General features: G+C 43.3%; 1 protein-coding gene across 1 annotated transcript in view; it reads left to right on the top strand.

Moving 5' to 3' along the window:
• Window positions 1-4,021: 4,021 nt before the first annotated feature.
• The window catches only part of LOC116988993 (BICD family-like cargo adapter 1), a 33,202-nt gene continuing 22,746 nt past the window's right edge, over window positions 4,022-14,477 (top strand). The window contains exons 1-2 of the mRNA XM_033046094.1: window positions 4,022-4,665; window positions 9,033-9,248. Of these exons, the coding sequence (XP_032901985.1) occupies window positions 4,447-4,665; window positions 9,033-9,248 (435 nt within the window). The 5' untranslated portion in view covers window positions 4,022-4,446. The remainder of the gene's footprint in view (window positions 4,666-9,032; window positions 9,249-14,477) is intronic.

Consider the following 14,477-nt stretch of genomic DNA (forward strand, 5'->3'; position numbering starts at 1 on the left):
ATATCTGTCCAAGTCTCAATTGCTGTGAACTTCAGGAGAGTTTCAAGGTGGTGGCATTCCTGTGTAGCTGTCGCCCAGGTCCCTCTAAGCAGCTGAGGCTGCTCATCTGGGAGGTACCGTCAAGGAAATGTTCATGAGTTACTGCTTTGCTTCGTGGAGATCGTGAAAGTTGTGGATGCAAATGGCAGGCTTGCTGTAGTGACTGTTTAAGGTGGTGAGCAGGTACAGGCCAACCAGTCTGTGTGTCTGGACAGGTACAGACCAATTAGACTGTGAGTCTGGACAGGTACAGGCCACAACCAGGCTGTGGGTCTGGACAGGGACAGGCCAACCAGATTCCTGGTCCTCGATGGTGTAAAACTAGTAGTGGTTAGAGATGCACTCATGCAGAAAAGTACCTTCTTGATGCAAGAAAGATTTCAAGAAATCAGGAGGTGAGTTATTTGCCTCAGAATAGTTCCTGCCACCACAGTGCTCATTTGGTTTTGAATACTGGTTTACATCAGGCTAACCATGCCATGAGTCTGTGATCTTTTATTTTTCTGTAATTTCCTGACTACACACTTCAGTATCTTCCTATCAAGTGATACCACATAGAAAACACCAAATAACACAATGTCGCTTCTATAGTTCATAACATAGAAACAAAGAAAATAGGTGCAGGAGGAGGCCATTCGGCCCTTCGAGCCAGCACCGCCACTCATTGTGATCATGGCTGATCGTCCCCTATCAATAACCCGTGCCTGCCTTCTCCCCATATCCCCATTGATTAATTCTAATCAAATAGGGTCGGCCTTTCACCCTGCCACTAAATCATTCACTTTCAATGCTATTATGATTTTATTTTGATCAAAATTGGTACTAGTCTGTATTTCTTGAATATCTTGGAGCAATGAATATTGCCATCCCAATCTTACTTCTTTGATAGGCAATACCTAAAAAGATTGGATATTGGCCCAAAAAATGTGAAAAGCATAATTGTACAAAATGCTGATGCTGTGATGAGTAAACAGCTGCCGCTGTTTTAGGTTCATGCGTCAATGCGGCAGCACCAGTTGCTAATGTGCACAAATGCTGTCCTGTGCACAATTATACATACCTATTCATGTACAAAACGTGAATGGCAGCAGGCGTGCACACAGAGAGACGTGTGCCTTTAGAGGAAAATGCATAGCTTCTTTACAAATGTGACAAGTTACATTGTGTACTAAATATTTTGACAGTTACCTGAAATTGGAGAATTCAATGTTCATACCATTAGGCTGTGGGCTACCCATGCAGAATATGAGGTGCTGCTCTTCCAATTGCACTTAAGTCATCTCTGTAAGTGGAGAAGGCCAAGTGCAGAAAGGTTGGTATGGGAGTGTTGTATCACCTGCAGTTTCAGCGGACAATGCCTGGGAAGAGGAGAGGGTTGGAGGGGAGGAATGCATGAACCAATGAGTCACAGGGATAAAGGTCACAGCGGAAAGGGATGGAGATGGGAAGATGGAACTGGTGGTGAGGTCACATTAAAGTTGGTGGAAATGTCGGAGAATGAAGTATTGGTGCGGAGGCTGGTGGAGCAAAAGGTGAGGACCAATGGAACTCTATCCCTGTTCTGTCTGGAGGAGATGAGTTAGAGCAGAAATGCAGGAAATGAAGGAGGCATGGTGCGGGATTCATCCACACCATGAGATGAAACTATTGCTTACTGAGGAAAGAGGACATCACTGATGTCCTAGAGTGGAAAGACTCATCTTGAGAATAGACTGAGAGGCTGCGAGAGAGGCATGTCATCCTTGCACGAGGCAGTGTGTGGGTAGGTGTGGTTAATGTAGTTGTGGGAGTGTGGGTTTATGATAGATGTCTGTGGATAGTATATCCCTTGTGATGGAGACAGAGATCGATAAAGGAGAGAGAAGTGTCAGAGATGGCCCAAGTGAATTTAAGGGCAGGATGGAAGTTGGTGGTGAGTTTGATGAAATCATAAGTTCTGCATGGGTGCAGGAGACAGTCCCGATGTAGTCATTAGTGAGTGGACAATGTTGGGGAGTGATGCTGAGGTTAATCTGGAAAAAAGTGTTCAACAGTGCCAATGAAAAGGCAGGTGTAACTAAGGTTCAAGTGAGTGCCTGTGGCTGCAGCTGGTGAGGTGAGAGAAAGTGAAGAATCAAAATAAAACGTGTTGCATTTGGAAATAGAAAGGTTGAGAGCCAGTAGGAGGCTGGCAGAAGATGTCCAACAGGTGGAGGAGTGTTGGAGATGGGAGAGGGGATCATCAAGGGTGGTGGGGTGGGTGTGCTGAGGACTCCTTGCTAAAGAAATAGACACAGAGGTGGGGGGTGGGGTGGGGGGGGGGGGGGGGGGGTAACGGAAGAGGGACTGGTATCATGAGGGTCGGGAGGTCGTTGAGGTGTAGGTACTGGGGTGCAATGGTGAGACCAGTGCCGACTGATTTAGAGATGGGGAGGTCACAGCGGTAGAGCAGTGCGAACAGCATCAGAGACCCCGGGTGAATCCAGACTACGGGTGCTGCCTGTACGGAGTTTGCACGTTCTCCCCGTGACTGCGTGGGTTTTCTCCAATATCTTCGGTTTCCTCTCACACTCCAAAGATGTAGAGGTTTGTCGGTTAATTGGTTTGGGTTTGTATACTTGGTATAAGTGTAAATTGTCCCTAGTGTGTGCGGGCTTGTGTTAATGTGCGGGGATCGCTGGTCGGTGCGGACTCGGTGGGCTGAATGGGCCTGTTTCCACACTGTATCTCTAAAATTAAAAACTAAAGATTAGAGGAAAACATAGAAACATAGAAAATAGGTGCAGGAGGAGGCCATTCGGCCCTTTGAGCCAGCACCGTCCTTCATTGTGATCATGGCTGAGCGTCCCCAATCAATAACCCGTGCCTGCCTTCTCCCCATAGCCCCAAGAGCTCTATCCAACTCTCTCTTAAATCCATCCAGTGATTTGGCCTCCCTGTCCTCTGTGGCAGGGAATTCCACAAATTCACAACATTCTGATTGAAAAAGTTTTTTCTCACCTCAGTCTTAAATGGCCTCCCCTTCATTCTAAGACTGTGGCCCCTGGTTCTGGACTCGCCCAACATTGGGAACATTTTTCCTGCATCTAGCTTGTCCAGTCCTTTTATAATTTTATGTCTATAAGACCTCCCCCTCATCCTTCTAAACTTCAGTGAATCCAAGCCTAGTCTTTTCAATCTTTCCTCATATGACAGTCCCACCATCCCAGGGATCAATCTCCTGAACCTACGCTGCACTGCCTCAATCACAAGGATGTCCTTCCTCAAATTAGGAGACCAAAACTGTACGCAATACTCCAGACGTGGGCTCACCAGAGCCCTATACAACTGCAGAAGAACCTCTCTACTCCTATACTGAAATCCTCTTGTTATGAAGAGGATTTATATCATGGTATATGGACACATTTATCTGTACTGTAGTAAATGCCTTACTATTTTTCTGTGTGCTTAAGCAAAGCAAGAATTTCATTGTCCTATACAGGGACACATGACAATAAACTCACTTGAACTTGAACTTGAACATTCCATTAGCTTTCTTCTGTGAAGTGGTGAAGACAAGGCTGGGGTTGGTGTTGGAGTCTGACACAAGGATGCTGTTGGATACACCAGACTTACCATTGTGTCATTTAAGAGGCTTTTGGTTATGAATATGGATATGCAGGGAATGGAGGGATATAGATTATGCGCGGGCAGATAAGAGATGGTCTTGGCATCATTGTTCCGCACATACATTGTGGGCCGAGGGGCCTGATCTGGTGCTGAAGATAGACACAAAAAGCTGGAGTAATTCGGCGGGGCAGGCAGCATCTCTGGAGAAAGGGAATAGGTAACGTTTCGGGTCGGGACCCCTCATCAGACCCAGTTCTTGTGCTGTACTGTTCTATGAGAGTGTGGAAGTGTCTACAGGGGTCAGGTTTCAGACTGTCCCAGTGTGCGATTGGTTTCCCCGCAGGGAGTGTTTTGATGACTATTTGAAGGCGGGATGAGGTTCCTCCACTCCGTCACTTTATCTTTTGGACGCTCTGTGGGCGTCGGCTTGATCGCGGCTGTGTTTGCAGGTGCCACACTGCTTGTGCGAGTCTCCGAGTCCCCGAAGCGATTAGTTTCTTTCAAGTCAGTCTCACGAACGCGGAACTCCCATTGAAAGGTGCGGGGTTCGAACGCTAAACACATCTCCCGGGCTGATCTTATCCTTTATTTCTCCCGCTTCCCTCACTCTCCACCATCTGTCTTCTCTGGGGAAAGACGCGGTGCTAGCGACGCTCATTTCCATCGGAGCCAGCCTATAAAAGTCAAAGCCCCAAAACATCCCGGGCAGCCCGGACCAAGTGCAAACTTCACGCAGACTTTGGTTGAACGCGGTCTGCAGCCACCGACTGGGACCGTCCTGAGCCTCGTCCACTGTGCCTGCTTGCTGGGCTCCTGGAGATGAAATCTCCACTGGAGGAGGACCGCTTCCCCTTCGCTCGGGACCGCATAAGAGAGGTGTCGGCTTTCGTGGACACCACCGACCTGCTCTCCCTCCTCAAGCAGAGGGAGAAGGAAGTTCATGTGGCCGCCGAGCTGGGCAAAGCGCTGCTCACCGAAAACCAGGACTTGAAGAAGGAAAAGGACAGGTTGGAGGAGGAATACAGCCAAAAGCTGGAGGTGAGAGACCACCCACGGGCCCATGTCCCAGTATGTGAGCATCTGTTCTGTCCATCACTGAACCTCGCTTGGCAAGGCAGCTATACTTGCTCATTGCTAGTCCTCACTTTCTATACATGTGAACGTGCATTAGAGTTTATGTTGTGTCCAACTTTTTAGTTCCGCTAGTCTCAAAGATTGTCTTGGGTCAGGTATTTTCTCACGACTCGCCTAGTTTGCCCAAAAACCGATTAAATATTTTTCGCAAACGATGATGATTCAACGGATCCAGTTGACCCCATCCCGACGACTTGCTGGTTGATTGATGCATGAAAGATGTTACGTTAATAGTTTTTAATCATTATGGAGGCCGGGCAACTGGAAGATACTCGGTTAGTGTCAAATGAACTGTTAGTGTAATACTAAGAGTGCATTAGACCCATTGGGCAAAAGCAACTTTGGCCCCATGATGTGGTGCCTCCTAAGCCACCAGATATTCATTGTAGATATCAGATACGTGTAAAAATGTAATTGATCAAAAAGGAGTTACTCGAATTTGAGTGTTTAAGAAGGAACTGCAGATGCTGGAAAATCGAAGGTACACAAAAATGCTGGAGAAACTCAGCGGGTGCAGCAGCATCTATGGAGCGAAGGAAATAGGCAACGTTTCGGCCCGAAACGTTGCCTATTTCCTTCGCTCCATAGATGCTGCTGCACCCGCTGAGTTTCTCCAGCATTTTTGTGTACTCGAATTTGATCTGAATATGTTTCTATTGGGTGGGTAATGTCACTTCGCAGATAGTGTACAATGAGAGAATTCGGGTCAGCTCTGATTACTCCTGCGAGGCCAGAACCTGCCAAAACTGCATATAAAGAATAGAGAGAGAGTCGATGTAAAATGTCACCTCACCCTAGCTCGACGGAACAGGGAAGGAAATGTTTAACTTCAAGAGGACTTTGATTTCTGTGGAAGAAACAAAACGCTTGCATATAAAACGAGCATCACAATCTCTGTTGAACAAAGGTTGTGGCTGGGCGATAGGGCAGTGTGTCTACAACAAGCTCACACAAATAGAAATGTAATCTTTACCATCCAACTTGCTAGGGTAACGTTAAAATACTGGGCAAAGCACTAGGATAAAAATCCCCTGTTCTTCAAGGAAATGGGTCCGGGGAAAGTCTTCAGTTTAATATCTCATCCAAAGGAAGACCCCCCCCCCCACACACACACACACACATACACACACACACACACACCTCCCCCCAGCCAGGGCAGCACAGCCTCAATCCTACAGCTGGAGTGAGAACTCAGAGATTTTACGAAGTCTCAAGAGTGAGACAAATCCACAGCCCTCTGAGCCAGACACAACAATGCTACCAACTTAGTCACAGATCACAACATTATATAGTCCCATGGAGTCTAATTTCACATAGGAATTCGATACATTTATGAACTATGTCCATTCGAATTTTTTTTTTAAACAGGGTAATTTCGTATATTTTAGTCCATTGAATGGAGTCTTGGCAAGATTAGCACCCGTGTTTTATTTGGTTTATTTTTAACTTAAAATTTTTTTGAAGATCCCATCAAACTGCAAAAAGTTCACAAGGGGGTTTCCAGAAGTTTAAATTAGAAGATGGTCAAATGTCAAGCGTCTGGGGGGGGGGGGGGTCATGTCAGTAAAGTAAATTCAAGGAGGCAGGGGAGGGCTGTGATCTTGATCAACCAGCAAAAAAACAAGTTAAACGTCTAAGGGCAGTTAAAATACGAGGAAGAATGAGGACATAGAGGTAATTGTATCAGTGCTTGGAAGAAATAAGAGAATGAAGTTCACAATAAAGTATAGAAAACATCAATTTAGTATAGGAAAAGGTTGAGGTTAGAACTATGTGTAACAGATTCACTTTATATTTTACATATGTGCTCAGTGTTTAGGAATCTGAGGGGAGAAATGTATTGGAGCAGGCAAGCAGCGTTTAATTTTAGTTGAAATAATTAAAAATCCGTTGAAGGCAGAGAAATCCTTTATATGAAAGAGAAAACTGATCTTCGTATAATCGGACATCCCTATGGAAGGAACAAGGAACTGCAGTTGCTGGTTTATCGAGGAAAGACACAAAATGCTGGAATAAATCAGTAGGTTAGGCAGCTGAACATGGATAGGTGATGCTTCAATTCAGGACCCTTCTTCAGACTGAGTGCAGGGGTGGGGAGCAGTCTGACAAAGAGTCCTAACCCAAAACATCGCCTATCCATGTTCTCCAGGAATGCTGCCTGACCCACTTAGTTACTCCAGCACATTGTGTCCAGCCCAATGGAAGAGATGTGCTCATTCTATCTGACATCACAGAGTAAACGTACGATGACAGTCTGAGACGTCAAACAATAAAGCTATCAGGTAGATTTGAGAAAATGTTAAAACTGATTCATCAGTGTTTGTAAAATCAAATTAAACTATATTCAGTTTTTCAGGTATTGGCTCTGAAATATTAATAAAGACTTTTGATATTCTGAAGTTTTCACCAGGGGCAATAGTGCTTGAAAGTGCAACCCTGACCCAAGCACTCTGATTACCTCCAATTCCCTTCCCTGGTTTGGTGGAAGAGCAAATAATGCAATCCACATACGTATCAAAAGTTGACCATCCGTGCGTGTTTTCTGTCTGAAACACACACTGGAAATATAGGCATTGTTTTCACTTAGATCAAAACTTACCACCAACATCAATTCCTTGATGCAGACACACTTGGTACCGTTCTCCAAGCCTCTAAGGATTGTTGATCTCAGTCTCTTATTGGCAGAATAGACTCAAGTGTCGTCTGTCAATTTCCTTCCACAGGTGAGTTGACCTGCTCAGTTCCTCTGGCAGTTTATTTTTAGCCTCTAGGAGAGTTATGCCCCTGTCCCACTTAGGAAACCTGAATGGAAACCTCTGGAGACTTTGCGCCCCACCCAAGGTTTCTGTGTGGTTCCCGGAGGTTGCAGGTGGTTGCCGGAGGTTGCAGGTAGTGGAAGCAGGTAGGGAGACTGACAAAAACCTCCAGAAACCGCACGGAAACCTTGGGTGGGGCACAAAGTCTCCAGAGGTTTCCGTTCAGGTTTCCTAAGTGGGACAGGGGCATTATAGACTAAAGTGTATGATGAAAGCATACACTTTAGGAAACATGTAAGGGCAGTGTAAGAACACAATGGGTCCTGTTTCTCCTCTTGCATCAAATGCAGATTTGCTCTTGTTAATTGCAGAGAATTGAAGCAGTTTAAATGTTAATTAATTTGTAGAATATGGGGCAAACCATTTAGAACGGAGACGAGGAAACACTTTTTCTCACAGAGAGTGGTGAGTCTGTGGAATTCTCTGCCTCAGAGGGCAGTGAAGGCAGGTTCTCTGGATGCTTTCAAGAGAGAGCTAGATAGGGCTCTTAAAAATAGAGGAGCCAGGGGATATGGGGAGAAGGCAGGAACGGGGTACTGATTGGGGATGATCAGCCATGATCACATTGAATGGCTGTGCTGGCTCGAAGGGCCAAATGGCCTACTCCTGCACCTATTGTCTATTGTCTATAGTCTATTAACTGTACAGCATAGAAACAGGCCATTAGGCCCATCTTGTCCACACTGACCACATTGGCATACTGGCCTAGTCCCATTTGCATGTATTTTGCACATATCCCTCTAAAGCAATACCATTCATATATCTGTCTAATATAGTATTCATTAGTTCTTGGCTGAGTTCAACATACAATTCTGTTAATTGTGGGTAGGATATCTTTCTGCTTGAGCCAATGCAGAGGAACGTTGAGGTTGGGCTGAGAGTTGTGATTACTGCCCACCATGAAGCAAGGAGATATTCTGGCACTGGAAGCTGTGAAGAACAGAACCACGTCTGATCTCTAGTGTTAGATATCTGCCTTGTGAGACAAAACTTGGACATCTCGTTTAAAAGAAAGAGAGATCTGAGAGATGAATTTACTGAAAGCAGCTTAAAGGAAAGGAAATCATAAAACCCATAATCAAATTCTGAGAGTGGGTCATGGAGACCTAGATATGTTTTAGTAAAAATATAGTTTAAAGAATCATATAAAGAAGTTCTTCACACAAAGAGCAATCTGGATCTATAACAGACATCCAGATAGAAGCACACGGATGACCAATTGCTAGAATGGGAGAATGGTACAGTCTTTCTGGGTGAATGGATTATGATGAGCCAAATTGTACTCCTTGTTCATAATTACTTTATAATTAATAATTGTTGCTAAGAATTTGTCCATGGCCTCTTCCGGTGAAAGTGATTTCCAGAAACGCATGATACGATTGCTTCAGCACCAATTACACATGTGGTGATAGTGTTGTCATTTGTTTCAACCACTTGCATCTGTACTTCCCTTAGGAGCTTGAACAGGAGAAATATGCATTGCGTCTGAAGTACGAAGGGAGGGAGAGTGAGTGGGAGGCTCGAGTAGCAGAACTGGAAGGAGATCTGCAACAGTTGCAGCTGGAGATCCAGAAACAGCAACAATACCTGCGCGAGGTTGAAAAAGTCAAAGTCGACGTGGAATGTGATCTAAGTGAACAAAACCAGAAACTGGTGGATCAACTGAGAAAAGTAAGACCATATGAATTAAACAGAACTATTGTTATCTCCTGGTTAATTATTGTAACTTTGACCAACCAATTCATCAATGCTGTCAATTATTGATTTGAATTCTGTGACAAGTCTTGAGGAGGATTGTGGTAGATCTTTGCTAATAATTGTATTTTCTAATTCTTGCTAAACCAACCACTGTGGTTTTCAGTGAGAGTGAGGCAGGCATATAAAGGTACCATGCCCTGTCCTCGCCCTCTATTATTCAGGGGCACATTCTTTTTCAGGATAGATGCTGACAGATTGTTCTGAATGGGGAATCTCAAATCAGGAACATAGATGATGACTTTAGCTCAGAGGCTCCTGGATCTTCTGAACTCTCTGAACCTGAAAAAAAAGTGGAATATATGCAGGACGGAGGTCAGTGGATTATGTAAGTGAATTGAAGACTGTGCAAATCCAGCAGAAATTGGGCTAGGGATATTGGATCAGCCATGTCTTGTGTAGATAGTGGGTTGGTTGGTGTGGGCAAGTTGGGCCAAAGGACCTGTTCTCATGCTGGATGACTCTATGATCTTATTCAACAGTGGAGCAGGCTCAAAGGGCCATATTCTGCACTCCCAACTTCTGTATCTTGTCTCTCAATGAAAGCAGCTCGTTGGAATGACTTTCCATGTTTCCTCCAACATCCGCCCAATTTGTGAAACATCTTGGGACATTTTTCATGATTGAATAATTAAAAGTAGAGAATGCTGGAAATATTCAACAAAGTAGGAAGTGACTCTGGAATGAGAATAGTTCTGGTTGAAAGTTCATCTATCTGAAACATAATTTCTATCTCTGCACTGTTTTTAATTTCAGATTTCCAGCACCTGCAGTTTTTTTTCCTTTTCAGTTATGTAAATACATATTGTCCTCTGATCTTTCTACAAATTCAGCTAATACTCATTTATTGCCCTCGTTAATATATTTATTAACAGGCCACTGCTATTTACTTTCTGTTGTCTATACAGCAAACTGGACTCCACAATTCAAGCCTTTCCACCCGCATAGAATGTTGTACATTGCAAGACGGGGAGAAATTATTTTTCATTGTCTTTGATCATATCTGAGTTCCTAATTAACCTCGCCAGCTGGTATCTTTGTTCTGAGGAAACACTGTGCATAATTGTTCTGTATTGGTTTCGGAACATTCTGTGAACAGACCAGAGTTTAATCAATAAACGATAGGAATAAACATGTAGCTTGCACATTGAGAAAAGGGTAAATAGCCTCTGTTCCTTTAATGGTCAGCTTGGTCCCTGACTGATCAAATGGGTGAAATCAAGCGTGCTGGAATAATAGGAACATAAGAAAATGTGCTTTAATTAAGTGCATTCCAGTGCAGATTCAATCATTAACTCCCATTAGGGAATGGGCACTTTGAAGTGAATTATTCTGCTCTCATGCTGGCATCATGCTGGCAGTTCTGACTGGCCAGCTAGACTCTCACGACAATTTGTTGTGGTTCTACTCATGTTTCATCTAAAGACGTAAAGTCTACCATGTGTGTTTGCGCAACATATTATTGACCAAGAAAAGTTCAATAACGTCATGAAAATACTTTTTAGTGTGGATTAATTCTGCAAACGTCATACCTTCTGAAGCTACAAAGGTTACATTCCCCACCCACTGTTTATATGTAAACTGCCTCCAGGAAACAATCTGATTCTTTCTAACACGCAATTTATAAATAGTGTAGGTGGGGCTGCTGCGTAATTTTCATGAGGTTCAAGAAGTCTCTAATTGCTGGGAAAATGAACCCTTTACTCGCTGGGATCTCTTTAGCTTTTTCCAATACGTTTTTTACTTAATTTAAACCTTACTGGTTGACACTGTTCCTGGTAAATTATGAGCAAAATAGCAACTGCAAAAGCAAAGGACGTTAACAGCCAAATAATTCATAGCACAAGAACTCATAAACATTTGATGTTGAAACACAGAACAACGATGATGTTGGCTAGTGAGATCTGAACAATGGTCTCACATCACGTACCAGAGATGTGGAAGTATTTTCTAATAGCTCAACACTCTAACACCAGAGCTTTGCAGTTTTTTTAAATAATTTAACACTTGTATGATGTCAGATGCCTTGTTAACTTGCTTTTTGTACTTGCACGTCCATGAATACTTGTGCACAGCCCAAACGTTGGATTCAAAAAAGAGACCAACGCTGACGCCACTTTTTGCAAGTAAATCAAAAGCAAGCACTATCCCAATGTTATTATTATACATTCAAACTTAAAATAAGTATAAATGGACAAAGGTAAACAAATGGACAAAGGTAAACAAAGAGTTGGGTTGCCAGGAAATATCAAACCAATTTTTTTCTTTTGGTATTAAAAGTTTCAGTACATTTTACAATCACTCCTGCACTTCAGGTAAACTGTGGTTAGAATCTGGAATTGAGGAAACTCTTGAGATTGAGAGCATGTGTGGGGCAACTTATTTTACACAGAGTGTGGTGGGTACTTGGAACATGCTGACAGGGTGGTGGAGGCAGATAAGATAGTGGCATTTGAGCGGCTTTTGATAGGCATATGGATGTACAGGGAATGGAGGGATATGAATCATATGCAGGTGGGGAGATTAGTTTAGCTTGCCATTTTGTTCGGCACGGACAATGTGGGCATAAGGGCCTGTTCCTGCGCTGTTCCATATTCTTCAATTTTTAGTGTGACCAAAAAATGTCTTTTTTTTCTATGGATGTACGGAAACTTAATTATTGATTTATGTAATACACTTTGGTTTCAACGCGAGTTGATTTAAACGTGCTATATAAATAAAATGTACTTACTTACTCACTTGCTTAAATGCAAAAAAAATACAGAGCATGTTTACATTCAAAAATTAACATTGCACCAACTAAAGGTAGACAAAAATGCTGGAGAAACTCAGCGGGTGCGGCAGCATCTTTGGAGCGAAGGAAATAGGCAACGTTTCGGGCCGAAACCCTTCTTCAGACTGAAGGATTTCGGCCCGAAACGTTGCCTATTTCCTTCGCTCCGTAGATGCTGCCGCACCCACTGAGTTTCTCCGGCATTTTTGTCTACCTTCGATTTTCCAGCATCTGCAGTTCCTTCTTAAACAATGCACCAACTAAAAGTAAGTTAAAGATGCCCAGAAATCACCATTAACTGAAAATATAGGATCAGGGATACTCGCCCTTGTTTTTTCTGTGAGTTCTTATTTAGACCCACTCTGGTGTCAGGTTGGGTTTTGTGTAGTTTTGGATTGTATCTCCACTTTGTGTAGCAGTTGTCATACTATTGCAGTCAGATGCTGCCATGACCTCCTTTAATAAACTCCTTAATGAAGAATAAGTAATAGATTTAAGCTGAACAGAGCAGTATTGCTTTTCTCCTTCATCTCCTGATTCAGGTAATAACTGTGAGAATGATCTATAGTATTAGCAGAAGACTGTAAGGTGTGCATTACTTTCTGTGTTGAATCAAGCACTTGCTGTACCCAAATTGAGTTTGACTTGATGTTCTCAACCAAATTTGTGCTTCACTTACTCTGCCTGTAATGCTTTCTGAGCTGTGCCCAGTACATACTGTGCCTGATGAGTGTTATGCTAAGTTAGCATGTGCCATACTTTATTTTAGTGTCACTCTGAATGTACGATGTCCTGCTTTACTGTACCCAGCATGTGCCTCGCTTTGTATACCGTGACCAGTTCTGTCTTGTACCGGCTACACAATTATATCAGGACAGGTCTGTTTGTGGCTCAGCTGTCTTCTCTTTCAGCTCAGTTCACCCCTCTGTCTCTCTGGTTGTGCATTGATGCTCCACTTCTCACAATTTAACCTCAGGATTGGGAACTTGAGTCACCCCTATGTGCAAAGCCTTGTGACAGAGGAGAGTGCAACAGTGAGGGTGAGAGAGCTGCCAAACCCTGTTAATTACATTGAGTGAACAAACGCTGCAGTGCCAGACTGCTCCCCAACGCTTTGTCTTTCTGAGAATCAACTCCAAGGTTACAAAGCTTTCACAGTTGATTGCTTTGTGTAAAAATAGTTGAATCAGGCAGTGGCATTCTCTCTTAGACCAATTGACAGGGCTTAGTGTTGTTGATGCCTCTTGAGTATTACGTTCATCTCTTTCATAAAAGATTTAGACTTGTTTCTCTTGTTAACTGAGTTTATTTGGATTTTGTTTTGGTGAGTTTGAATCATCTTTCAGTAAATGTAGCAACTTAATGTTCCAGATCCAAATCTTTTTTGTAAATAGGAAACACTAACTTAACCTCAAAGTACGTCACAAGTTGTTTACAAGATATTTCACACCCACCAATGCATCTTTCTCTCAAAACTTCGTTGAAGCACCATGCTAGATCCTGAATTGGGACTGGGATAAGAATTTTTCTAATTGATCCATGATGGCATACATACATAAAATGTGTGAATTTCTGAAATACAGGGTACGATAAGAATGATCCCAGGAATTAATAAGTTAACAAACGATGAGCGTTTGACAGCACTGGGCATGTACTTGCTGGAGTTTAGAAGGTTGAGGAGAGGACCTCATTGGAACTTACCGAATAGTGAAAGGACTGGATGGACTGGACGTGGAGAGGATGTTTCCGATGTGGGAGAGTCTAGCACCAGAGGGCACAGCCTCAGAATAAAAGGACGTACCTTTAGAAGGGAGATGAGGAGGAATTTTGTCAGAGATTGGTGAATCTGTGGTATTCATTGCCACAGAAGGCTGTGGAGGACGTCAATGGATATTTTTAACGTAGAGAATGACTGATTCTTGATTAGTAAGTGTGTCAGGGGCTATGGGGGTGAAGGCAGGAGAATGCGGTAAAGATAGATCAGCCATGATTGAATGGCAGAGTAGACTTGCTGGGCCGATGGCCTAATTCTGCTCCTATAACTTATTAACAATCTGCATGTACCACTGACTCAAGTTGGTGAAAAGAGAGATCTGAAGTCAAGTGACCATCAATCAATCAAAGGCCTACTGGATAGTCGTGCAGAAAATAATTGCCTTGCTTAACAGTAATGGGTGCTTGTTATCTCCCCTGCAGAAGGCACAGGTTAAGAAACAGAATTTTGGAATAGTCCCATCAGTCTGTATAGAACCATTCCACATCTATATGCTACAAACCACATCTAATTTCAGAGTGACCTGTGTTTGGAGGTTATCAAATGCGATCCACAACTATACTATTACTAAAACTCTCATCTTGACCACTTCTGGTCC

This window comes from Amblyraja radiata, chromosome 28 (assembly GCF_010909765.2).
Source record: "Amblyraja radiata isolate CabotCenter1 chromosome 28, sAmbRad1.1.pri, whole genome shotgun sequence".
NCBI classification, from domain to species: Eukaryota; Metazoa; Chordata; class Chondrichthyes; order Rajiformes; family Rajidae; genus Amblyraja; species Amblyraja radiata.